General features: G+C 62.5%; 2 protein-coding genes across 7 annotated transcripts; one reads left to right on the top strand and one right to left on the bottom strand.

Moving 5' to 3' along the window:
- Window positions 1–35: 35 nt before the first annotated feature.
- FTSJ3 (FtsJ RNA 2'-O-methyltransferase 3) lies at window positions 36–8,637 on the top strand. Of its 6 annotated transcripts, none has more exons than XM_058858064.1 (22): window positions 36–229; window positions 1,516–1,635; window positions 1,988–2,093; window positions 2,252–2,298; window positions 2,433–2,512; window positions 2,634–2,733; window positions 2,967–3,161; window positions 3,483–3,598; window positions 4,108–4,212; window positions 4,289–4,389; window positions 4,490–4,570; window positions 4,653–4,802; window positions 5,055–5,190; window positions 5,279–5,475; window positions 5,575–5,695; window positions 5,951–6,044; window positions 6,325–6,478; window positions 6,568–6,644; window positions 6,760–6,856; window positions 6,951–7,134; window positions 7,427–7,521; window positions 7,730–8,637. In XM_058858064.1, exons 2-22 carry the CDS (start codon window positions 1,569–1,571, stop codon window positions 7,917–7,919), a joined length of 2,493 nt encoding a protein of 830 aa, XP_058714047.1. In that variant the 5' UTR covers window positions 36–229; window positions 1,516–1,568; the 3' UTR covers window positions 7,920–8,637. The 6 variants fall into 6 exon arrangements, with proteins under 6 accessions (XP_058714047.1, XP_058714046.1, XP_058714051.1 ...); XM_058858063.1 differs by having other exon boundaries at window positions 61–223; XM_058858068.1 differs by lacking the exon at window positions 36–229 and adding an exon at window positions 253–271.
- LOC131588977 (alpha-2-macroglobulin-like protein 1) lies at window positions 8,608–20,361 on the bottom strand. Its single transcript, XM_058858062.1, has 36 exons — window positions 20,148–20,361; window positions 19,544–19,733; window positions 19,053–19,215; window positions 18,741–18,793; window positions 18,095–18,115; window positions 17,843–17,996; window positions 17,640–17,721; window positions 17,448–17,556; window positions 17,252–17,366; window positions 16,563–16,672; window positions 16,301–16,465; window positions 15,964–16,191; window positions 15,602–15,659; window positions 15,208–15,353; window positions 14,861–15,010; window positions 14,592–14,699; window positions 14,288–14,375; window positions 13,946–14,087; window positions 13,571–13,796; window positions 13,321–13,447; window positions 12,969–13,090; window positions 12,750–12,801; window positions 12,482–12,556; window positions 12,167–12,343; window positions 11,950–12,031; window positions 11,702–11,858; window positions 11,519–11,593; window positions 11,178–11,334; window positions 10,814–11,031; window positions 10,509–10,724; window positions 10,314–10,432; window positions 10,140–10,230; window positions 9,932–10,000; window positions 9,743–9,845; window positions 9,543–9,584; window positions 8,608–9,126 (listed from the first exon to the last, which is right to left on the bottom strand). Exons 1-36 carry the CDS (start codon window positions 20,330–20,332, stop codon window positions 9,107–9,109), a joined length of 4,395 nt encoding a protein of 1,464 aa, XP_058714045.1. The 5' UTR covers window positions 20,333–20,361; the 3' UTR covers window positions 8,608–9,106.
- Window positions 20,362–22,599: the final 2,238 nt, after the last annotated feature.

The following is a 22,599-nucleotide window of genomic DNA, read 5'->3' as shown; positions in this document are numbered from 1 at the left end:
CGGGGAAGGACGGGCCGTGATCGGGCCCGCGATTGCTTCCCGCACCTCCGAGGGGACTCGTTATCCTCGCCCTTCTTCCGCCCGCAGGCTGCGGAGGACGAGCTGCGCCACTCCTAAAATGGCGGCCAGAGCAAGAGGAAGCGGAAGCTGGATGATCCGCGCGGGGCACGCCGGGAAGGCGGTGCGGGCACGCGGCGGCACCGGGACCGGGACCGGGAGCAGGGTCAGGGTCTGGATCGGGACCGGGATCGGGATCGGGACCGGGAGCAGGGTCAGGGTCTGGATCGGGACCGGGATCGGGATCGGGACCGGGATCGGGAGCAGGGTCAGGGTCTGGATCGGGACCGGGATCGGGACCGGGAGCAGGGTCAGGGTCTGGATCGGGACCGGGATCGGGATCGGGACCGGGACCGGGATCGGGACCGGGATCGGGAGCAGGGTCAGGGTCTGGATCGGGACCGGGATTGGGATCGGGATCGGGACCGGGAGCAGGGTCAGGGTGTGGATCGGGACCGGGATTGGGATCGGGACCGGGACCGGGAGCAGGGTCAGGGTGTGGATCGGGACCGGGATTGGGATCGAGATCGGGATCGGGACCGGGATCGGGACCGGGAGCAGGGTCAGGGTGTGGATCGGGACCGGGATTGGGATCGGGACCGGGACCGGGAGCAGGGTCAGGGTGTGGATCGGGACCGGGATTGGGATCGGGACCGGGAGCAGGGTCAGGGTGTGGATCGGGACCGGGATTGGGATCGGGACCGGGACCGGGAGCAGGGTCAGGGTGTGGATCGGGATCGGGACCGGGATCGGGACCGGGAGCAGGGTCAGGGTGTGGATCGGGACCGGGATTGGGATCGGGACCGGGACCGGGAGCAGGGTCAGGGTGTGGATCGGGACCGGGATTGGGATCGGGATCGGGACCGGGAGCAGGGTCAGGGTCTGGATCGGGACCGGGAGCAGGGTCAGGGTCTGGGTCTGGATCGGGATTGGGATCGGGATCGGGACCGTTATCAGGATCGGGATCAGAAGCAGGGTCTGGGTCAGGGTCAGGGTCTGGATCGGGATCAGGGTCAGGGTCTGGGGCAGGGTCAGGGTCTGGATCGGGGTCTGGGTCTGGATCGGGGTGGTGTCGGTGTCCCGGGGGAGTCGGCTCGGGCTGGGGAAAGGAGCCCGGGGGTGTCAGGGCCGGGGGTGTCAGGGCCGGGGGTGTCAGGGCCGGGGGTGTCAGGGCCGGGGGTGTCAGGGCCGGGGGTGTCCAGCCCGGGTGTTCGGAGGCTGCAGGGCAGAGCGGCGGGGCCGGGCGCGGCTCGGGGCGGTGGGTGCGGGTGGGGACAGTGTCGGAGCTGGGAGCGGGCACCGAGAGGGCACCGGGGGGGCTGAGGGGGGTAACGAGGGAGAGCTGGAGAGACACGGGGAGCACGGGAGGGGACACCGAGAGGACACGGAGGGAGGCCGGGGCTCCCCTGCAGAGCCGCGGGGCCCCGGGCCGCCCCTCACTCGTGTTTCTCCCCGCAGGTCCTTGGCTGACAGCACATCCCAGCCCCCCCGAGGGGCCCAGCGCCACCAGCATGGGCAAGAAAAGCAAACTGGGCAAGAGCCGGCGGGACAAGTTCTACCACCTGGCCAAGGAGACGGGTGAGGGCCCTGCCCGGCGCTGGGGCTGGGGCCACGGTCCCCGCCTGTCCCTCCAGTAACCACCCCCTGCTCCCCCCAGTCACCACCCCCTGCTCCCCCCAGTAACCACCCCCTGTCCCCCCAGTAACCACCCCCTGCTCCCCCCAGTAACCGCCCCCTGCTCCCCCCAGTAACCACCCCCTGTCCCCCCAGTAACCACCCCCTGCTCCCCCCAGTAACCGCCCCCTGCTCCCCCCAGTAACCGCCCCCTGTCCCCCCAGTAACCACCCCCTGCTCCCCCCAGTCACCACCTCCTGCTCCCCCCAGTCACCACCCCCTGCTCCCCCCAGTCACCACCCCCTGCTCCCCCCAGGCTTCCGCTCCCGCTCCTCCTTCAAGCTGCTCCAGCTCAATCGGAAGTTCCAGTTCCTGCAGAAGGCGCGGGCGCTGCTGGACCTGTGTGCGGCCCCTGGCGGCTGGTGAGTGGGGACAGGCCACCACAGTGCCAGCAGCTGGCCTGGGCGTGTCCTGTTCCCTGCTGTGTCCCTGTCCTCCATCCCAGCCCCTGCAGCACGATCCCAGGCTGAGAGCTCTCCTGGGATCCTGCTCCAGCTTTGCTCCTCTCTGTTCTTCCCAGGCTTCAGGTGGCTTCCAAATTCATGCCGGTGTCCAGCCTGATCATTGGTGAGTGGAGCTGGGGACAGTCCCTGGGTGGGACACACAAACGGGATCCTGGGAGGAGGAGGGGGTGGATGGGGAAGCCCCTTGGGACGGGCTGGAGCCTCTTTTGAGGGAATTTGGTGTTTTTCTTCAACCAGGGGTGGATCTGGTGCCCATCAAGCCCATTCCCAACGTGGTGACGCTGCAGGAGGACATCACCACTGAGAAGTGTCGCCAGGTACTGTCCCAGGTGTCACCTGCTGGCCTGGGGCTCTGCAGGTCCCCTGTGGTGGCAGGGGGGTCACAGGGGATGGGGTGGGGTCCCTGCTGAGGGACAAATGGGTGTCACTGTCCCACAGGCCCTGCGCAAGGAGCTGCAGACGTGGAAGGTGGACGTGGTGCTGAACGATGGAGCACCCAACGTGGGAGCCAGCTGGGTGCACGACGCCTACTCCCAGGGTGGGGACACGGGGGACAGGGACCTCTCACTGCTCTCACAGAGTTCCAGGGTGGTTTGGGCTGCGAGAGACCTTAAAGTCCAGTGCCAGCCCCTGCCATGGCAGGGACACCTTCCACTGTCCCAACCTGGCCTTGGGGATGGGACAGCCACAGCTTCTTTGAGAAACCAATCCCAGCCCCTTCCCACCCTCCCAGGGAAGGCTCATTCCCTCTCTCCCTCTTCTCTCCTGCAGCCAACCTGACCCTCATGGCCCTGAAGCTGGCCTGTGAGTTCCTGTGCAAAGGTGGCTGGTTCATCACCAAGGTTTTCCGTTCCCGGGATTACCAGCCCCTGCTGTGGATCTTCCAGCAGTTCTTCCAGAAGGTCCAAGCCACCAAGCCCCAGGCCTCCCGCAACGAGTCTGCAGAGATCTTTGTAGTGTGCCAGGGTGAGCACCTGGGGGGACCTGGAGCAGCTGGGATGGGGCTGGGAAAACCTGCTGGTGGCTCTGATCCCTCCATCCCAGCAGGAATGGTTCTGATTCCTCCATCCCAGGAGAAAAGGTGTTGATTCCTTTTTCCTGGGAGGAATAATTTTGTGTCTGTGATTCTTTCATCCCAGGAGGAATGGTTTTGGTGGTTTTGATTCCTCCTGAGATGGTAGAATGGCTCTGAGCCCTCTCCCACAGAGAAGTAGCTCTGATTGTGGCTGATTCTGATTGCTCTGTTCCAGAGGAATGTCTGTCATGGCTCTCATTGCTCCATCCCAGGTTATCAGGCTCCAGACAAAATTGACAGCAAGTTTTTTGACCCCAAATATGCCTTCAAGGATGTGGAGGTTCCCACCAAGTCTGTCAGTGAGCTGGTCAGCAAAAAGAAGCCCAAGGTACGAGCAAGGCCAGACACTGATGGGACTGGGCCTGAAGAGGTTGTATTAATTAAAATTGTTCAGGAAAATGGAAGATTCTGGGATGGGAATTGTTGGAAGAGCCAGTTTGGGGGAGGTTTGGAGCCCTAAAGTGGCTGCAGTGCTGAAGTGGGGATAGTGAGGCTGGGGCTGGGTCAGTTAGACCCTACATGGGTTGGGCACAGGGTTTGTGTCTCTCTGAGGTGGCTCTAGGACAGTAAATCTGTGTCAGGCGGCCCCAGCTGAGCACAGAGCTGACACAAACCTGTCATTGTCAGCTCTTGTGTCTGAGGTGGGACTGGGAGCTGCTGCTGGGCTGGGGATGGTGATTTGTCCTAGCTCAGGCTGAGTTGCAAACAATTTTTAAAGTTCTCAAGTAAAACCCACAGACACATTTAGGCAGCCACTGCAGCGAGACACCCTTCAGGGCTGGTGGGGTCTGCCTGTTTCCCCTCTGCCTTGGCTGCCACAGCCCCTTGTCCCCCCAGGCCGAAGGCTACGCTGAAGGTGACACCACCCTGTACCACCGCTTCACCCTCATGGACTTCCTCAAGGCTCCCAACCCCGTGGATTTCCTCTCCAAGGCCAATGAGGTCTGTGCCTGCAAGGACTCCCTGTCCCTGTCCCGTGGAGGAGAGGCTGGGATTTAAATCCTTTTTCCTGTGCCAGATCACACTGGGGGATGGGGAGCTGGAGAATCACAGCTCCACCACGGAGGAGCTGCGCCAGTGCTGCAGGGACATCCGAGTGCTGGGCCGCAAGGAGCTCAGGTGCTGGGGGACACTGGGACAGCCCCAGCTGGGCCTGGGGGACAGCCACACCCCCCAGCTGGGCCTGCTGGCTGTCCCTAACAGCTGCCACCCCACCCAGGGCCCTGCTGAACTGGAGGACAAAGCTGCGGCGGTTCCTGGCCAAGAAGCTGAAGGAGCAGGCGAAGGAGCTGGATATCAAGTAGGACTGGGGAGCGGGGCTGTCCCCAGGCTGACATGGGCTGCCCTCAGCACAGCTCCTCTGAGCTCCTTCCTTTTGGCAGCCTGAGCTCTGGAGAGGAGGAGGACGGCAAGGAGGAGGAAAAGATGGAGAAGATGGAGGCAAAAGCTGCGGCTGCTGAGGCGAAGGAACAAGAGGAGGTGGAGCTGGCCTTGGCAGAGATGAAGGCTGAGGAGCTGGCAGAGCTGAAGAGGTAGAAAGAGGAGGAGAGATGGGGCTGCAGCCATGGAGACAGAGAGTGGCAGTGTCAGCCTGTTCCTCTGCTGGGGGGGATTTGTGGGTTTGGGGTCCTTGGGCTCCTCTAAGCAGCTGAAGCAGCTGTTCCAGGCTGTTCCAGCACTGGGAGCCCCTCACAGGAGGTTGGCAGTGCTGTGACAGGGGCTGAGCCTCTGGGGTGTTTGTGTGGGATGGGGACACTGTGGCCACACTCCTTTGCCTCCCCCAGGAAGAAGAAGAAGATCCTGAAGGAGCAGCGGAAGCAGCGGGAGCGTGTGGAGCTGAAGATGGACCTTCCTGGAGTGTCCATTGCTGACGATGGTGACACCAGCATGTTCTCCCTGCGCAGCATCCACAGGACCCCGGTGGGTGGGGGAGCTCCCGGGGACACCGGGCTGGGACAGGTGACTCATGTCACCTCTGTCACTTGTGTGACTCCACCCTGTGCTGCAGCTGCTGGATGAGCTGTCCCGGGGGGACATGGCCTCGGCTGATGCCCTGCTGGAGATGGGCCCTGCTGACGATGACATTTACCTGTCGGATCATGACGAAGAGGATGATGTGTCCCTGGCCAGCGACCTGGACCCAGAGGAGCTGCTGGAGATTGAGGCCCGGCAGCGGAAGCTGGAACGGGAGCGGGCTGGGAAGAGGTGAGAGGGGAGAGGCCTCCAGGGACAGGGGCTGCCCTGGAAGCAGCTCCAGGAGCCAGCTAGGGCTGGGGACACTGATCCTGCTGCTCCGTGTCACAGGCCGAAGTTCAAGCAGAAGGAAGAGGAGGAGGAAGGGCAGGAAGTGGAGAATCCCCTGCTGGTGCCCCTGGAGGAGAAGTCAGTGCTGGAAGAGCGACAGACCAGCCTGTGGTTTGGGAAGGTGAGTCCCTCTTGTGGGGCAGCAATGATGGAGCAGCCTCGGCCCCAGCACCTGCCCTGGCCTGCCCGGGGCTGACCCCCTCCCTGGGGCTGACCCCTCTCCCTGGGGCTGATCCCCCCTCCCTGGGGCTGACCCCTTCCTTGGGCTGATCCCTCTCCCTGGGGCTGACCCCCCCTTCCTGGGACTGACCCCTCTCCCTGGGGCTGACCCCCTCCCCAGGCCTGCCCTGGGCTGACCCCACTGTTCCCATCCCAGGACGCCTTCGCTGGCATTGAGGATGATGCGGACGAGGAGCTGGAGCTGGGGCAGGCTCAGATGTTGGCTGAGAGGCAGCGTGAGGCTCAGAGAGGTGAGGGGACACGGAGGGACAGTCCCACAGCCCAGTGTGGGGCACTGGCTCCAGCCACAATGGGGCTCTGCCCTGAGCAGCAGCATGGAATGGCTTTAAGGAGCAGCCAGTTCCAAGCTTTGCCATGGGCAGGAGCCCCTCCTGCTGGACCAGAGGCTGCTCCCAGTGTGTGTCGCTAACGAGCTGTCATTAGTGCAGTGTTAATGAGCAGGATCTCTAGAGGAGTGTCTGTAGCAGGGCCTGCCTTGGCTCTGTCCCACCCAGTGCTTCCCATTGCCAGACAAAACAACAAAGAAAGGGCAGAAGAAGAAGAAGGAGGTGGCCCAGGAGGAGGCTCCAGCCGAGCCCAGCCCTGCAGCAGCCACAGCTCCCGCTGCCAGTGAAGCTCAGGAGGAGCAGAGCAGTGACGATGACAGCAGCAGTGAAGATGAGAGGTGAGGGCTGAGGGGGGTCTGGGTGTCCTCCCGAGCTCCACAGTAGTGGAGAGCTGAGGGACCCCAGCCCTGGCCACTCCTCTCCACAGGCCACTGGCACCGGTGGGGAAGAAGCGGGGCCGTGTTGAGCCCTGTGGGTTCGAGGTGGTGCCCATTGAGAAGCCAGGTGAGTGGGGGGGCCTGGGGAGGGACAGGAGGTGGGGGCAGGGACAGACTGTGCTCCCCAGGGCTGCTCCCTGGCTCTTGGGCTACAGCCAGGCCAAGCTTTCCATGTCCCACAGTGAAAAGAGTCCTGGATGCAGAGGGCCTGGCCCTTGGCTCTGTCATTGTCTCCTCCAAAAAGGCCCGGCGGGACCTCATCGATGACTCCTTCAACAGGTACCGGGCTGGGGGCTGCAGGGATTGTTCCCCAGCAGGGACAGGGGAAGTGGGGCCCCTGTGTCCTGCTCACAGCTCACCTGGGCCCCTCCAGGTACTCCTACAACGAGGAGGAGGGGGAGCTGCCCGAGTGGTTCACGGAGGAGGAGCGGCAGCACCGGCGCCGGCAGCTGCCCGTGGATAAGCAGACGGTCGAGGCCTATCGGCAGCGCTGGAAGGAGATCAACGCCCGCCCCATCAAGAAGGTGGCGGAGGCCAAGGCCCGCAAGAAGCGGAGGGTGAGTGGGGGTGGGCCCCAGGGGTGCCCTGACTCCTCTCCCAGGGCCTCAGTCCTCCCTCTGACCCCCCTGTCCATCCTCCACTGACCCTGCCCCGATTCTGATTCCCTGTGTTTTCCTGACACCCTGCTCCTCCTCCAATGCCCCTGTCCCTCCTCTGACCCTCTGTCCCTCCTCTGACCCTCTGTCCCTCCTCTGACCCTCTGTCCCTCCTCTGACCCTCTGTCTCTCCTCTGACCCTCTGTCCCTCCTCTGACCCTCTGTCTCTCCTCTGACCGTGGCTGCCCCCCAGATGCTGAAGAAGCTGGAGCAGATGAAGAAGAAGGCCGAGGCTGTGGTGAGCACTGTGGACATTTCAGAGCGGGAGAAGGTGGCCCAGCTGCGCCGGTGAGTGGCCAAGCCAGAATCCAGCTCCTCCCTTTGTGGCTGGTCTGGCTGGTGGAGCCGTGTCCATGCAGCCACTGGGGCAGCTCTGTGTCCCCAGCCAGGCTGATGGAGGGGTGGCAGAGCCAGAGGGATGGGACCCGATGTCCCAACACTGGGTTTGGTTTTTGTCCCAGTCAGACTCACTCTGATCTTTGTCCTTCTCCTGCAGCATCTACAAGAAGGCCGGGCTGGCCAAGGAGAAGCGCCAGGTCACCTACCTGGTGGCCAAGAAGGGCGTGGGACCCCGGGTGCGGCGTCCCCCTGGCGTCAAGGGCCAGTTCAAGGTGGTCGACAGCCGGCTCAAGAAGGACGTGAGGGCTCAGAAGCGCAAAGAGCAGAAGAAAAAGCGCCACAAGTGAGGTGGGAGTGGCTCCATCCCCAGCAAGAGACTCAGCTCAGGGCACAGGGCTGGCTCCTGTGCCCCACTGCCACCTCAGGAGCCCTGGGGACAGGGCTGGGGCTTGGCCACACCTTGCTTAGTCTGTGCCTTGCTGTGACAGTGCCTTGTGCCCTCCCCTGGGGCATGGAGGGGTCATTTGGCCCCAGCCCTGCGGCCACAGCCCCTGGCCACAGCTCCAGGTGTCACCAGGCTGGCTGTGCTGGGTGACTCCCCTGGGAGATCACAGGAGCCTCCACAGCAGCCCCAGCTGTCCCCAGGGTGCGGGTGGCTCTGGGGGACATCCCTGGGCCAGATTGGTGACTGAGGTGGCAGAAGAGTGGTGTCTCTGCCCAGAGCTCAGGGACAGCAGAGTTTAAGGCCAGTCTGAGGCTGCCCAGGGCTGTGTCATGTGCCTGGGTGAGGTGAGGGACCCATGCTGGCACTGCCACATCCCCTTGTGCCATGTGACAGAGAGGGCACTGCTGGGTGTGTTCTGTGCACCTGCTCCTGCCTCGGGAGCCCTCCCCGCTCCACTCACCCGGCTTTGTCTGACAGGGATTGACTCTCCTGCCCTTCACCTCCTGCCCCAGGCCACAGCAGCCACCCTGTCCCCTCTGTCCCCACCTTTTCCAGGGTGGGACCCTCATGGAAAAGTACAACCAAGAGTAAAGAAGTGATTGACTATGGCTTTATTTAGACCCAGGGCAGGCCCTAGCTTCTCTCCAGCAGGCACCTGTCTGGTTTGTGCTGGGAGTTCAGAGTGTCCCCAAGTCCCTCGTGGTGACACTGGCACTGTGTCAGTGCTGGGGAGAGGGCTGAGGTGGCACCTCAGAGTGTCCATGCAGGGGTGGCAGGAGGTGGCCCAGGGGTGTCCCTGTGAAGTTCCCACTGTGGCTGCTCAGCCAAGTCCATCGAGTGGCAGAGCTCGAGAAGCCATATGTGTCCTTGGGCCTGCAGGAGCCCCTTGGCTGCAGATCCAGACCCAGCTATGGCTCCTGCAGAGGGGCCCTGCTGGGGGCCAGTGGTGCTGGGAGGGTCTCTGGGCCACCTGCTGCCCCCGTGGAGGGTCAGGACCATGGCCATGAGCAGAGACCCTCAGCCATCCCTGTCCTTGCTGTCCACAGGAGCTGGGGCAGGGCAGGGAGGGCTGCCAGGCTCCAGGCTGAGTTAGACGTTTTCCTTCTCCTCTTCAAGATGGAATATAGGGGTGCTGTGAGAGGAGAGTCCCCACAACCCCCAGCACCACCCTGGCTTACCCCTGACCCTCTGGTTGAGCCCCATCCCTTGGAGCTCAGTGTGACCCCAAACCCCGTGTGGAGCTCCAGGGGGTCGCTGGAGGAAGGCCAGGGCTGATGGGGACTGATCCCCCTCAAAGAGGCACAGCACCCCCTGCACCCCCAGCCTGGACACCTGGGCCCTCCCTGACCTGTGCCCCCAAGCTCTGGCCAGCAAATCCCCAACAATCAGGGCAGGACTCAGGGATGGGCTCCTCTGCCCCCCCCTCCCTGCCCAGCACAGCCCAGCTTGGCCCTTCATGGTGGCTGTGTCCCCATCAGGGTCCCGAGTGTGGGGTGACCCCTGGCCTGGCAGGCTCAGCCCCTACCTGAGCTGGGGGGTGCAGTGTAGGCCACATCCACACGGTCACCTGCAGTGGGAGAGGTGGTGACCATGGGCCTGGGAGGAGCTGCTCCCTTAACGAGCCAAAGCTCATCAGCAGGAGCTGGGAGCTCAGCCAGAGCCCACTGACCCCTGGGGCTGCAGGGGTGGCAGCAGGGCCAGGGGACACAGCCCTGCAGGCCTCACCTGTCTCGTAGTAGTCATACAGGGACACGGTGGCTGGCTGGAGGTTGCTCACCAGGAAATCCTGCTGGGCTCGGAAGGAAAAGGTCTCCTCCTCCTTGCTCAGCTGTGGAGACAGCCCAGGGGAGAGGTGCAGCCACCCACCACGGGGAAACCCCCAACGTCCCAGGGCTGCTGCTGTCCCCATCTCACCTGCTCCAGGTAAATGGTCACCTGGTCAGGCTGCACCTCCACCTTCTTCACCAGGTTCTGCCTCTTCAGCTGCAGGAACACAGCTCAGGAAGGGCCACAGCTGCTCCATGGGTGCCCAGCACCCCAAGCAGGTGTCCCTCCGTGTCCCAAAGCCCCCAGGGGATATCGCAACCTCTGGTATCCCAGAGAGGGGTGGGGGGCTCCTCACCTCCACCACGGATTTCTTGTCTGGGCTGTAGCCCGATGGCAGCTTGGCCTCGATGACAACCATGTTGGTGACAGGACGGTCCCCACTGTACCTGCAAGGGCAGAGCCCCGGGGTGGGCTTGGGGATTCCCTCTCTCCCTGTCCTCTCCAAACCCGGGAGAGCCCCAGTCCCTACCGTGCCCAGAGGCGGAGCAGGAACTGGGGGTTCTGTGTGCCAGGTAGCGGCTCTGTCTCCACCCGCAGCTCAAACGCCCCCGTGCTGGGAGGAGGGGGCACATTGTAGCGCAGGGTCACCTGGGGGACAGCACGGGGTGAGGCCAGCGAGGGGACAGGGACAGGGCCAGGGCCAGGGAGCCCAGGCTGTACCCACCTGTGCCAGGGCACAGCCCTGCCCGCGGGCTCGCAGCCTGTAGGTGCCCGGCAGCTCGGGCAGCGCCGCCCGCTGCAGCACCAGCCGGTTGCTGCTGTCCAGCACAAAGTCCTGCACCATCCCCGTGGGCGATGTCACCGTCACCGTGAAGTCCCCGTTGCTGCCATGGGTCAGGGTGGCGTATTTGGCCAGGGCCTGCAGGGCCACCACCGTGTCCTGTGCACGGGGACAGCGCCAGGGTCACCCCTGAGTGCAGCTCCCAGGAGGGGCCAGCTTGGAGCAGCCCCTGGGGCCAGGGCCAGCACCTGTGTGGAGGCAAAGCCCCCGTAGGGGTTCTGCTGCTTGCAGAGCCAGCGGACGATCTGGGATGCTGTCCCCAGGTCAGCAGGGGACACGGAGGGCTGGGACAGGTAGGCCAGCAGGACATAGGCTGTCATCTCCACCTCGGCCGGCGCAGCCGCGGCCCAGGACGGCTCCAAGGCCTTCTGAGCCTGCCCCTTCCTCTGCCAGTAGAGCTGCCCCTCTGGGGGAGAAGGGACGGCAGCTCAGCCCCTGCTGCTGGCTGGGCTGGGGTCTCCCAGAGCTGGCACTGCCCATGGTGCCCCTGCCTGGGCTGTACCTGCCCACTCAGAGCTGGCACTGCCCGTGGTGCCCCTGCCTGGGCTGTACCTGTGCTGACGCTGTGCTGGGCCAGGTGCTGCAGCTGCACCTGCTGCTGCTCCCGCAGCCCCGCCAGCCCGAACACGTAGGCGAGCAGGGCTTGTGTGTAGGGGTTGTCCGTGGGAGAAGCCTCCAGGCACTTCAGGGCTGAGCTCACCGTCGGCTCCTGGCGTGGTAGTGCAGTCAGGAGCCAGCCCAGAGCATGGGACTCGCTCAGAGACCCCAGTGCTGCCCAGTGTGGCCAACTGTGCCCTGTTTGGGCTGCGAGGTGGCCTGGAATGGCCAATCCCCTGTCCCAGCAGCTGTCCCCACCCCACCAGTCCCTGTGGGAAAGAAGGGTCCATCCTCACCAGCGTGGGCAGCCCCAGTTCCAGCATTGCTGCCGTCACATAAGCCGAGAGTGAGAGCTCGTCCGAGACACCGCCCTGCAAGGGGACAGCGGGACACTGATCCAGCTGGGCTGTGACACTAGCACAGGGACACCCCCACTGCCCAGACCATCCTCAGGGTCCCCACCCCAGCCCCTGCCCCACCTGCAGGGCGTTGTTGAAGAGTCTGCCCACGCTGCGGAAGCAGCCACTCTTCCTCTGGTGCTGCTGCAGCCACCGCAGCGCGTCCGTGATGTGCCGCTCCTCGATGGCCACGTAGGCCCGGGCATGCCCGAAGGACTTGAGGACAAACGCCGTCAGCCTGGAGCCAGGGACACATGGGAGGGCTGAGGGTCAGCACTGGGGCTCCCCGGTGGCAGGAGGAGCCCTGGATGCAGCTGCAGAGCCCTCACCAGGTATTGCCCTTGCGATCGCTCTTCCCAAAGGCGCTGTAGGAGCCGTCGCCGTGTTTGTACAGCAGCTCCCGCTGGTACCCTGTGAGGGGACACAGGGATATGAGGATGGAGCGTTGTGTCTGTGCCAAGGGCACCCCAGGGGAGCCAGGTGAGTGGGGAGGGGGCTGGGGGACAGTGATGTCCCTCCCAGGTGGGGTGTCAGGGTCCCACTGACCGCTCTGCAGGAACCCCTGTGCCTTGGCACGGATGTCCGGCAGCAGCTGCCCGGTTTTCTCCAGGTACTGCTGGATGTAGATGTTGGGGGCAAAGCGAACCATGTTCTGCTCCCCACAGCCGTAGGGCATGGCCAGGAGACTGTCCAGGTTCTGCAGGGCATTGCCCAGGATGTCACCTGACCCAGGGGGACACACCATCAGCTGTGCCCCTGCCACCAGCACCCGTGTCCCATGTCAGCTCCAGGTGGTCCAACGTCCTGCTGAGCCTGGGGACCTCTGCACCCAGGCTGTCCCTTGTGGTCCTCAGGCCTTACCCATCACGGTGATGTGGGCTCTCTGGGAGCTCTCCAGGATGTTTGCAGGAATCTCCAAGGAGACTTCTTCAGCACCTGTGGGGACAGAGGGCCATGACAGTGGGAATGCCCATCTCTTCCCAGTGGGTCCTGTGACAGCCCCACCCACCCTGTTCCTGCTCTGGCACCCTGGCCCTTGGCTCCTCTGGGCTGGTGGCCCTTGTGACCAATGGCCAAACAGCCCTGGCCCACATCCCACAGCAGTGCCTGTCCCCCTGGCCAGTCCTACCTTCCTGGCAGAGCAGGGAGCTGTGAGCCTTCTCCACCAGGATCCCCCCAGGCTGTGAGGAAGCAGCACCAGAGTCAGTCAGGAGGAGGGACCTGCCTGTCCCCCTGTCCCCTGGGTCACCCCTGGCTTCATGTCTGGGTGCTCTCCCACTGCCCCCCAAGGGCTGTTTTCACCCTGCTCCCAAATCCATCCCATTTTCCTCCTTCACAACCCTCTGACCTGCACCAGCAGGGGCTTTATCACGGTGTCCACGTGGCCCTGGGCCGGCACCAGGGGCAGCTCGTTGCCACAGGGCTCTGTGGAGCTGAGGGCCTCAGTGCTCACGGTGATGTTCACCTCCCCTGCAGGTGCAAATATGGCCCTCAGTCCCCAGGGAACCCCCAAACCTGAGCACAGCCCCCTGGGCTTGGGGTGGGGCTGGCTGGATTGGGCTGGGGGTACCCAGGAAGGGTGGGAGTGGAGCAAGGGAGAACTCCCCGGGTGCCGTGGGGTTCCTGCCTTCCCTGCCCACCCTACCCCACCCCCTGAGGGGGTCTCTGGGCAGCAGGGTGGGGTGGTGGCAGCTCTGTACCCAGGCTGGTGGCTCGCACGCCCCACTGGAAGGTCCTGGCTTCGTCTGCACAGACACAGCCCCTGTAGGTGTCCCCTGCACCTGGTGACACCTCCAGCTCCACTGACTCTGCCAGCGTCACCTGAACCTGCAGGGCACGGCCATGGCTCCATCAGACCCCAGAGCCGGCCTCACCTGAACCTGCCAGAGTATGGCCACAGTTCCATCAGCCCCTGCCACACCCCAGGGCCCCCTGCCCGTCCCCACTCACCCTCAGGCACTGGCGCAGGTAGTTGAAGACGGTGGCCCTGAGGGTGAAGGTCTCGTGGCGCACCACGGCGTAGGGCAGCGCCAGCTCCGCAAAGAACGGCTGGAAGGCCGTGAGGGTGACAGCAGGGGCCAGCCCCAGGCCCTGTGGGGCCATGCAGAACATCCCAGCCTCCCACTCTGTGATGGCATCGGGCACTGTCACCGTCACCTCAGCAGAGCCGCCCTCCCTGCAGCGTGGAGAACATCGTGAGGCCACCCCACCACAGCTGGTGGCACTGGCTGAGTGTCACCGCTGTGACACTGCTGCTGCCATCCCACAGGGAGGAGGAGTCCTGTGGTCCCCAACTCCCTTCCCTTAGGAACTGTCCTCTCTCACCCCACAGGGACCAGGTCCCACAGCCACGTCTCTGGGAAATACGTTCGGGGTGCTGCGGCCTTTTCCCCATCCCCAATGTTTGCGGTGCCTGAGCTGAACACTACCAAGTCTTCCAACGCAAAACGGGGTGCTGGCATCACTCCTGGAAAAGGCAGAACAGAACTTGGGGATCTCAGGTCTCAGCTGGACCTCACCTGCAGGCAGCACAAGGGTGACCAAAATCCTTTTCCATCCTCTTTGATGCTGAGGGTATTTCCTGGATGGCTCCAAGCCCCCTGAGGACACGGCAGCCAGCACTGGCCACCAGCTCTTTGCTCTTTCCAGCACAAGGGCTGTGCTCACCTCCAGGACCCGGCATTCCAACGATGGGGAGCCTGGGTGGGCAATCCTCCCTGGTCTTGGCACTGGTGAAGAGCTTCAGTGCTGCATCCTGTGAAAACGCAGAGGTTGTCCACCTCCCACAGCCAGCAGGAGGAATATCCCCATTCCAGCTGTGAGCAATCCCAGGGCTACAGAAAACAAGTGGAGAAGAAGCCTGGGTTTGGCAGGAAAGTCCTTTGCCACGGGTGTGGCTTTCCCAGCACTTGGGAGGAGCACGGGTGGCTCCTGGATGGGGAGGAACTGGGAGGTGCAGGTGGGTATTCACCTGGAATAACCTGGAGGTTTCCATCTTGGAGTCCCACCAGTAAAAGTCACACAATGGTTCATCCTGGATGCTGTGGGGGTAGTTGAACTCAGGCAGTGCTTTGTAGACCTGGGAATAAAGAAGTGCAGAAACCTAATTTTTGGAGCACAGGGCTCTGCCCGGGAGCCACCACAGCACTGGGTTCATGTGAGGGACACTTAAGCCAATGTCACCCCAGCCCAGGCTGCTCCTGGGGCTGCAGGGGGACCCGAGGCAGGGCCAGCACTCACAGCCTCAGCGTTGAGCTCAGCCTCAGGCTTCAGGAGCAGCACACTGCGATCCACAGCTCGGACAGCGCACAGGGAGCCCGGGGCAGCCCCCAGCTGCAGCCTCAGCGCTGCCCCAGGCAGGGCCCTGGCCTCTGAAAACGCCATCTTCACCTGCACAGGGACATCAGGGGACAGGGGCAGAGGGCAGTCACCTCCTGTGGAGGGGCAGGACCGAGCCACAGGTAGGGAGGGCTCTCCTCACAGGGTTTGGGGATCAGGGAATGGGTTGAGAGACTGAGACACTGCGATGCACCTGGAGCAGGATGGATCCCAAGGCAAGCACCTATGGACAACCCAACTCCTCTCACCTGGTTGGGGAAGCACTTGGCCACGTAGAGCTCAGTGGAGTCAGCCACCATCTCACCGTTGGGCAGCACCACGTAGACCAGAAGCTTGGCCATGGGCGCCAGCTCCAGCCCGATGGGCAGCTCCAGGGAGAGGGAGACCCTCTGTCCTGGGCCATGGAAAGGGGGGAGATGTTACCCAGGGAAACTGTGGCTGCTCCAGCCCTGGAAGTGTCCAAGGCCAGGTTGGACAGAGCTTGGAGCATCCTGGGAGACTGCAAGGTGCCCCTAGGCAGGGCAGGGGCGTGGAATGGGATGGGATTGGAAGCCCCTTCTAACCCAAAGCATTCCATGGTCCTGTGAGGAGCAGGCACAGGGAGCAGAGCCCTGCACAGCCCCTCCGTGCCATGGGACCTACCAGGCTCTGCAGCGACCTCTTTCCTGAAGATGCTGGTAATGGTCCCCTTGGCCAGGACCTGCAGGGGAGGGGGTGAGAATAAAATGGATGCTGAGTGTGGAATCAAAGTGCCTTGATGGAGGACAGACCCACAGTGTGAGTTCTGGGATGATTTTTGACCATGCCCAGTCTCCAGCCTCCCAACATCTCCCATGGGGGCACAGGCCAAACAGCAGCAGCAGGTCCCTCTGACAGGTCCCTTGGTCTCTCCAGGACAGGTTGCTCATTGTCCTGTCCCTGGGGACACTGCCATGGGGAGATGTGGTCCTTCCCACAAAACCACCCTGATTCCTGCTGCCCTCCCTCCCTGGGCCAGGGCTAACCATGAAAACCAGATCCAGGTTCTTCAGCTCACTGCCTAAAGCCTCCTTTCCAAAGATGGAATCCACATGGATCAGCTGGGAATGGCCGCAGGGCAGCTCCCCCTCAGGGTCTCGGATGTGCAGGAAGCTCCTGCTCTTCGAGGAGTAGGGCATGAGTGTCAGAGAGGCATCTTGGTCAGGAGCTCTTGAGTCCTCCCCCCCGCTCTCGGCTGTCCGGTTGAGTTGAGCCTGAGGTGGGAATCAGGGGGTGAATCCACCAGCAGCCCCCGAGGCTGGCACAGCTCCAGGCCCCACTGGAGAAGCAGCTCTGGGACCCGGGCACGGGTGGGGCCCTTACCCTCAAGGAGACATGGTCACTCCAGCCAGAGGCATCCAGCTGGAAGGAGGCTCTCCCTGAGCTGTCTGTCAGGAAGCTTTGTGTCTTCTCTTTTCCCTGGTTCCTGACCGAGAGCAGGACCTGCCTCTGGGGCAGCCCAGAGCTGTCGGCTCCCTGCAGCCGGATCTGTGCCAGGAGGGAAGGGGAGGTAGTGCAGATTGGGGCTCAGCCAGGGCTGGGAGCAGCAGGGTGAGCCCTGCAGGGAGAGGGGAGCCTCCCTTACCTTCCCTGTGTAGGGGAGCCCAGGCTTGTAGACGTGATCAGGGTTCTCAAAGGTGACCGTGACTGCTTCAGGTAAAACCTCACAGCTTTTGGTGCTCTTCATCTCCAGCCCTGTGGAGTGAGAGTGGGGAGCTCAGGGTGTTGCAGGGACACAGCTTAGCTCGGCCAGTGCCCCTGTCCCCACACAGAAAAGGTCTCTGGACATTTGGGCTTTCCTCCTGCAGCTCCCAGCACAGTTAGCATCTCCTACAAGAGCAGCAGAATCCTGTGGAATATTTCAGACCTAAAGACGAGGTGCAGCTGGGGGCAGACTCTTCAGAAAAGGCTCCTCACCATCATGAGAGGCCCCCTGGGGCTGCTGGGCACAGGGACAAGCCCAGCTCTCCTTTCTCTCCAGCCAGGCCAGACACTCAAGGTGGCAAGTGAGGGATGAGTTCCACCAGCCTGGGGGAACCCAAGCACTCTGCACTGCCAGGACTCTGCTCCCAGCGCTGGCAGAGCTGCTGGATCTTGGAAAGGTGTTTTCCTTCTGCTTGGAATTCCAAGTCTTGCCAGGCTGACCTGACTCACACCCCCACCCAAACCCCATCCCTGCATGTGCACCCCTAAATCCCAGCAGTGCTTTTGGGTGTTCCTGGAGAAGACCAATCCCTTGGGAGCACGCAGGGATGGCCACACCCCCATCCCCACCTGTCCCATCCTCCACCAGCAATGCCTCAACTTCAAGTTCCTTCCTCAACCCTGGGATGGTCTCGTCGAAGGCAGCCAATGGAACCTCTGTGGAGAAGCAGCCGTTCTTCTCCGTCTGGAGGGAAGATCAACCCGGTCAGCAGCGTTCCCAGGAAGGGAATGTCCCAGTGACACCCCTGGTCCCAGCCACACTCACCTGCCCAGTAACCTGGGTGCAGCTCTTCTTCCTCTGGTGATACCGGAACCTCTGGCTGAGGCACAAGCCAGCCTGGACCTTCCCCTGGACAGGCTTCCCGTAGGTGTAGCTGTGTGGGGACAGTGGGGAGACTGTGCTGGGGGGGCCCTGCTGCATCCCCTCATCCCCCCCTGTTCCCTGTTCCCAGCTCACCGCCCACAAATCCCCACTGGGAACTTCTCGTCCTTCTCCCACAGCGTGGGGACATGAATGGTCACCTCAAACTTGGGCAGCACTGGTGGACAGGCACAAGGACAGAGGGTGGTCACTCCCAGGACAGTGACAACACCTCCTGGGTGGCTGGAGGGGGTCAGGACCTGCTGTCCATGGGATACCACTTCCCAGTCCCTGTGTACCATATTCCTCCACGCTAAAGGAGTGGCTTTTCCCCTCCACGCTGATGGTGTAGGTGCCCAGGGCCGGCTCCGAGGCCAGCGGGAGGGACAAATCCACGATTCCCTGCCGAGGGGTCACCTCCCGCCACTGCGCGATGCGATTCCCGCTGGGATCCTGCACAGGACACACGGGATCAGCGCCCCTGGCTGTGTCCTGTGTCCCCTCTCCCGGCCCTCCGGGCCCACCCCCTGCCCTGGCTGTGCCGAACTGACCTTCAGAAACACCAGGGGCAGCTGGAAGGCAAAGAGAGGATGGTCAGAAGAGCAATTCCATTCCTTGGGGTCTCACCAGGGTGGGCACAGCCACGGATGGGGTAGAGGGAGGGTTTTCTGTGGGATGCTGTGAACTTCCCAGCCCTCAAGATGCTTTGGGATGGATTTTGAGCCTGGCTCTGGCAGGGATGGGCGGAGGGCACTGCCAGCATGGCACAGAGAGGTGGCACCTCCCAGTGCCTTAGGAAGGGTCCAGAACCCCTTTAATCTGGGAACATCCTGCACTTCCAGGGACCCCAGTGATTGCTCAGGGGTGCCAGAGGCTGAGCCTGCCAGAATTCCTGGTGTCTGATGCCTTGATGGATGTCAGCACATTCCTCACTTCCCACTCACCAGGGCTGCATCCCTCACTGGGAGCTGGTGTGGGCACATTCCCGTGTCACACGTGCCCTCTGCTTTCTGTGTCCTGCTCCTGCTGCATCCCTGAGCAGCACAGGGCATCCCTGCCCCCGGGGGCAGCTCCCCGGGCAGGGCTGGCCAGGGCAGCATTCCCATGGGGAAAGGTGACTCCCACACCTCTCCCACGGCTGGCTGGGACACTGCAGGGAGCCCGGGTCACCTCTCCATGCCCCAGCCCTGCTCTCACCTTCTGGTTGCTGGGGGTCAGGTCTTTATCCAAAGAGACAACTCGGAACTTCACTGGGAAAGGAAACGGAGGAGTGGCTTCATCTGAAGGGAGTGGAATTCCCCGTGGAAAGTGGATGGAAATCCACCCTGAGCCCTGCACTGCCCCTCAAGCAGCACCTCCAGTGAGTCCTGTCATTGCCCTTCGCCCGTGCTGGGCATTCCAGGATATCCCAGGATAATCCTTCCCATTTCCAGGCAGTGCAGGAGCAAGGCTGGGCCTCCTCACTCCTCTCCCCCACCAGGGCAGAGTGTTCCCTCCTGCCCCCCTCACCTTCCTGCCCAGGCTTGTAAACAGCCTTGTCCGTCTGGATGAAGATCCCGGGGCTCAGAGCTCTCAGCATCACCTTCTTCGACTCGGAGACATTCAGAGAATCTCCTTGGATTGAGACGTGCAGGGCCACGATTTCCTCCTTCCCTCTGGCAGGGGCAGGAGCCTGCAGGGGGAACAGCGGGCTGGGGGTGAGGGCAAGGACAGTGCCCAGGCTCCCTCCTGTGACCCAGAGCACTCCTCACCCCCAGGAACACCTTCCCCGAGCCAGGGGCTGGGAAGAAACATCCTTCCAGCACCCTGCAGGTCTGCAAACAGGATCATTCCAGCCACGGGATAAGCGGCTGAGTTCAGCTGTCAGCGTGAGGAATGAGACTGCCACAAGATGGGGAAGTTCCCAGTCCTCTGTGGAGCTGATGGACACAGCCTGGAGACCATCCAGGGCCCCCTCCCTGCTCCCAGCTGGTTTGGGGTGACATTGGGGTGACGCTCACAGGGAAGGTGACGTTCAGGTGCAGATGAGGCTCCAGGACCTCTCTCCTCAGCAGGGTGGTGGCCAGGGTCCCGCTGTCCCTCTGCAGATGGACATGGACCTGGACGGGCCCCTGGAGGTCACCGAGGTGCAGCCAGAGCGTGGCAGGGTGAGGGTGGTACAGCACGGCCGGGGACACCAGCACATAACTCCTGGCAGGGACAAGGAGAGCCCTGGGGGTGAGGCACAGCCAGCACGGACCCACAGAGACCTGGAAAAGCCCCTGGCAGCACAGGAACCTCCCCAGCCTCCCCTCCCTGCTTCTGGGCTGCCCTTGGCTCCTCAGCTCAGCTCTGCAGGTGAGGGCACAACAGCTCCTCAGAGGCACCAGAGGCACCAGGGCCGTGTCCTCAGTGCCCCTGGGCAGGGAGAACCCTCAGCCTGAGTGTGCCCACCCTGGGCAGCAAGCAGGGCATGGGAGGGATTGAGTCCCACCAGGAACTGCCAAGAGGCTGAGCCTAAACCATGCCAGCAGGCACAGGAGGAATTGAATCCCACCAGAAATTGCAAGGGAGCCGAGGTTAAAGCCGCCCCAGCAGGAACAGATGGACACAGAGGGGACTTACGGTGCTGCAGAGGCCCCGGCTGAGAGAAGCAGGATGGTGAAGAGGATGGGAAGGGCTGGAGACATCATGTCTCCAGCTGGATGTGGATGTTTGGAACAGCCACAGCCTCCTCCTGCGGGTCTTGGATCGCTCTGGATCTGTGTCTGATCTGCTGCAGGCTCTGAAATGGGATCTCTGTGTCCCATCCAGTGAGGAAACCGGGGCTGGCAGAGGCACCCTGGGCACCTGCAGATAAATCCAGGCAATGTTTGTCTTCTGCCCACAGCTTCCAGGGGTCAAGGATCCCAGGGCTGTTTGCAGTATTGGGAAAGGTCTCTGGAGTTCCAGTCTGGGGCTGGAGCCACCTCTGCACAGGTTTGCCGGGAAATGGTGTCAGGAGGCAGTGGGAACACATGGAAAACAAAAGTAGGGAGCACAACATGAGGAGTGGCTGGGAGCTGGGGGTGATTTCTCAGAAAAGGAAAATTTACAGCTATTTCAAATTTAACCAGATTTCGGCTGATCACATGGCCCAGGCTGACTTTTTTCCCAGTTTCCTCCAGGTTCATCAAATCTGGACACAGGAACAGGACAGTGTTGGGACGCGCCATCGCTTCGTCCGCTCCCATTCCACACATGGGACCTGGACACCCCTCTGAGCAGGGCCGAGCTGCTTCCCTCTGTCCTGCTGGGAATCTGGGACAGTTGAGGAGCTCCACAACAGCCCCACAGTGTCCTGAGCAATCCCCTGCTCTGGAGTTTGCAGTTCCCTTCCTTTTGAGGGCGTGGCCACCATGGAATCATGGAATTGTTTGGGTTGGAAGGGACCTTAAAGCACTTCCATCCCTGCCATGGACAGGGACACCTCCCACTGTCCCAGGCTGCTCCAAGCCCCATCCAGCCTGGCCTGGGACACTTCCAAGGATCAAGGGGCAGCCCCAGCTGCTCTGGGCACCCTGTGCCAGGGCCTCATGGGAAGCCATGGAGGGGGTTGATCTTTCCCATGGGATCTCAGCTGACCACGGCTCTGTCCCCACACCTGCCCAGTTCAGGTTTTGCTGGACACGGCTCGGTGCCCTTTGGAGCAGCCCCACAGGCTGTGGGTGGCTGGAGGGGGCTGGACCTGCCACCCCAAGGACACAAGGCAGGAGCACAGGCCCGAGTCCATCCTGTCCTGCCAGGATGTGGGAGGGGGGGTCAGTGCCCTGGCAGCCATCCCAGCATGGCTGGGTGGCACAAGGAGCTCACAGCTCCCCCAGCACTGCCAAGGCCAGCACTGACCCCCGTGCCCAAGTGCCACATCCACACGGCTGTGAAACCCCTCCTGGGATGGGGACCCAGTGCTGCCCTGAGCAGCTGTGCCAGGCTGGGCAGCCAAAGCAGCCAGGCAGGGCAGGCCTTGGAGGACCAGAAAAGGCAAATTGTTCCAAGAGCCCCTGTTCTTTTCTTCTCCTCAAGCTTTCACCTCCCACCAACAGTGGAAAATCCAGAGAAGGCTTTGGCTGGGTCCTGACCCTCCAGTCAGGACAATGTTTTGCCCAGAGCAGCTGTGGCTGTCCCTGGATCCCTGGAAGAATCCAAGGCTGGGTTGGCTGGGGCTTGGAACAGCCTGGGACAGTGGAAGGTGTCCCTGCCCATGGCAGAACTGGATGAGCTTTAAGGTCCTTCCCACCCAAACCATTCCAGGATTCTATTGATAATTAACACCCCAAACCCAAACTTTGGGCAGCCAAACCACCCCCAAGGTGGTGGGGCTGTGGTGGGACCCCACTCCAGCTCAGAGCTGACAGACCATGGGTGTTGGGAATCCTGGGAAGCAGGAAAGGATTTAAGGGGGTTTTCTGGAACCTTCCTGTGCCCTTGGCCATGTGACATGTCCTGATCCCATGGGTTGTTCCTCATGGGAAGCCTCTTTGCTGTTTGGTGTCAGATGATTGCAACAGATCTGAAGGATTTCCTCCATAATCCAGCTGCTCCTGAGAGCAGGAATGATGCCAAACCGGACCTCTGTACCTGTGGTTTGCACCTTTTATCCCAGGATGGGAGGGGAAATCTTGCCCACCCTGCCCTGTCCCTGTCCTGCTGCCACCCTGGGGTGCTGGCTCAGGAGATGCTCAGATAGGAAGGAGCCAGGACATCCCAAATCCCTGCCCAGCTGCAGGGAACCATCCAGCTGTTGGATCGTGGTCCAGAGGCCATAGAAAGGCACCTCCAGATGGGATTGTGTCCAGCTGGGCACAATCCAGGTGTTGCTGGGAATTTGAGGCTTCAGTGGATGCTCTTCTTGTAAATCTGTGTATTTACTGATGGAGGGAGAGCTCTACCTCGGGGGCAGACCCAGAGCAGTGTAACCCTCACCCTGAAGTGTAACCACCCCTGAAGAAGCTGTGGGGATGCTCCATGTGCAGGGGTGAAATCTCCCTGCGGAGATGGATCCCCCTCCCCTCAGCACAGCCAGGACACAGCACCAGCT

Source organism: Poecile atricapillus, chromosome 27 (assembly GCF_030490865.1).
Source record: "Poecile atricapillus isolate bPoeAtr1 chromosome 27, bPoeAtr1.hap1, whole genome shotgun sequence".
NCBI lineage: Eukaryota > Metazoa > Chordata > Aves > Passeriformes > Paridae > Poecile > Poecile atricapillus.
This window is presented reverse-complemented; position numbering and strand designations above follow the sequence as displayed.

Coding starts and splice junctions, on each gene's coding strand:
- LOC131588977 (XM_058858062.1), bottom strand. CDS start 20,332: ATGGGACACAGAGATCCCATTTCAGAGCCTGCAGCAGATCAGACACAG. Junction 16,192..16,300: donor GTGACCATGTCTCCTTGAGG/GTAAGGGCCCCA, acceptor TTCCCACCTCAG/GCTCAACTCAACCGGACAGC. Junction 12,802..12,968: donor TAAAGCCCCTGCTGGTGCAG/GTCAGAGGGTTG, acceptor GCTTCCTCACAG/CCTGGGGGGATCCTGGTGGA.
- FTSJ3 (XM_058858064.1), top strand. CDS start 1,569: ATGGGCAAGAAAAGCAAACTGGGCAAGAGCCGGCGGGACAAGTTCTAC. Junction 2,299..2,432: donor GGTGTCCAGCCTGATCATTG/GTGAGTGGAGCT, acceptor TTCTTCAACCAG/GGGTGGATCTGGTGCCCATC. Junction 4,571..4,652: donor GCGAAGGAGCTGGATATCAA/GTAGGACTGGGG, acceptor TCCTTTTGGCAG/CCTGAGCTCTGGAGAGGAGG.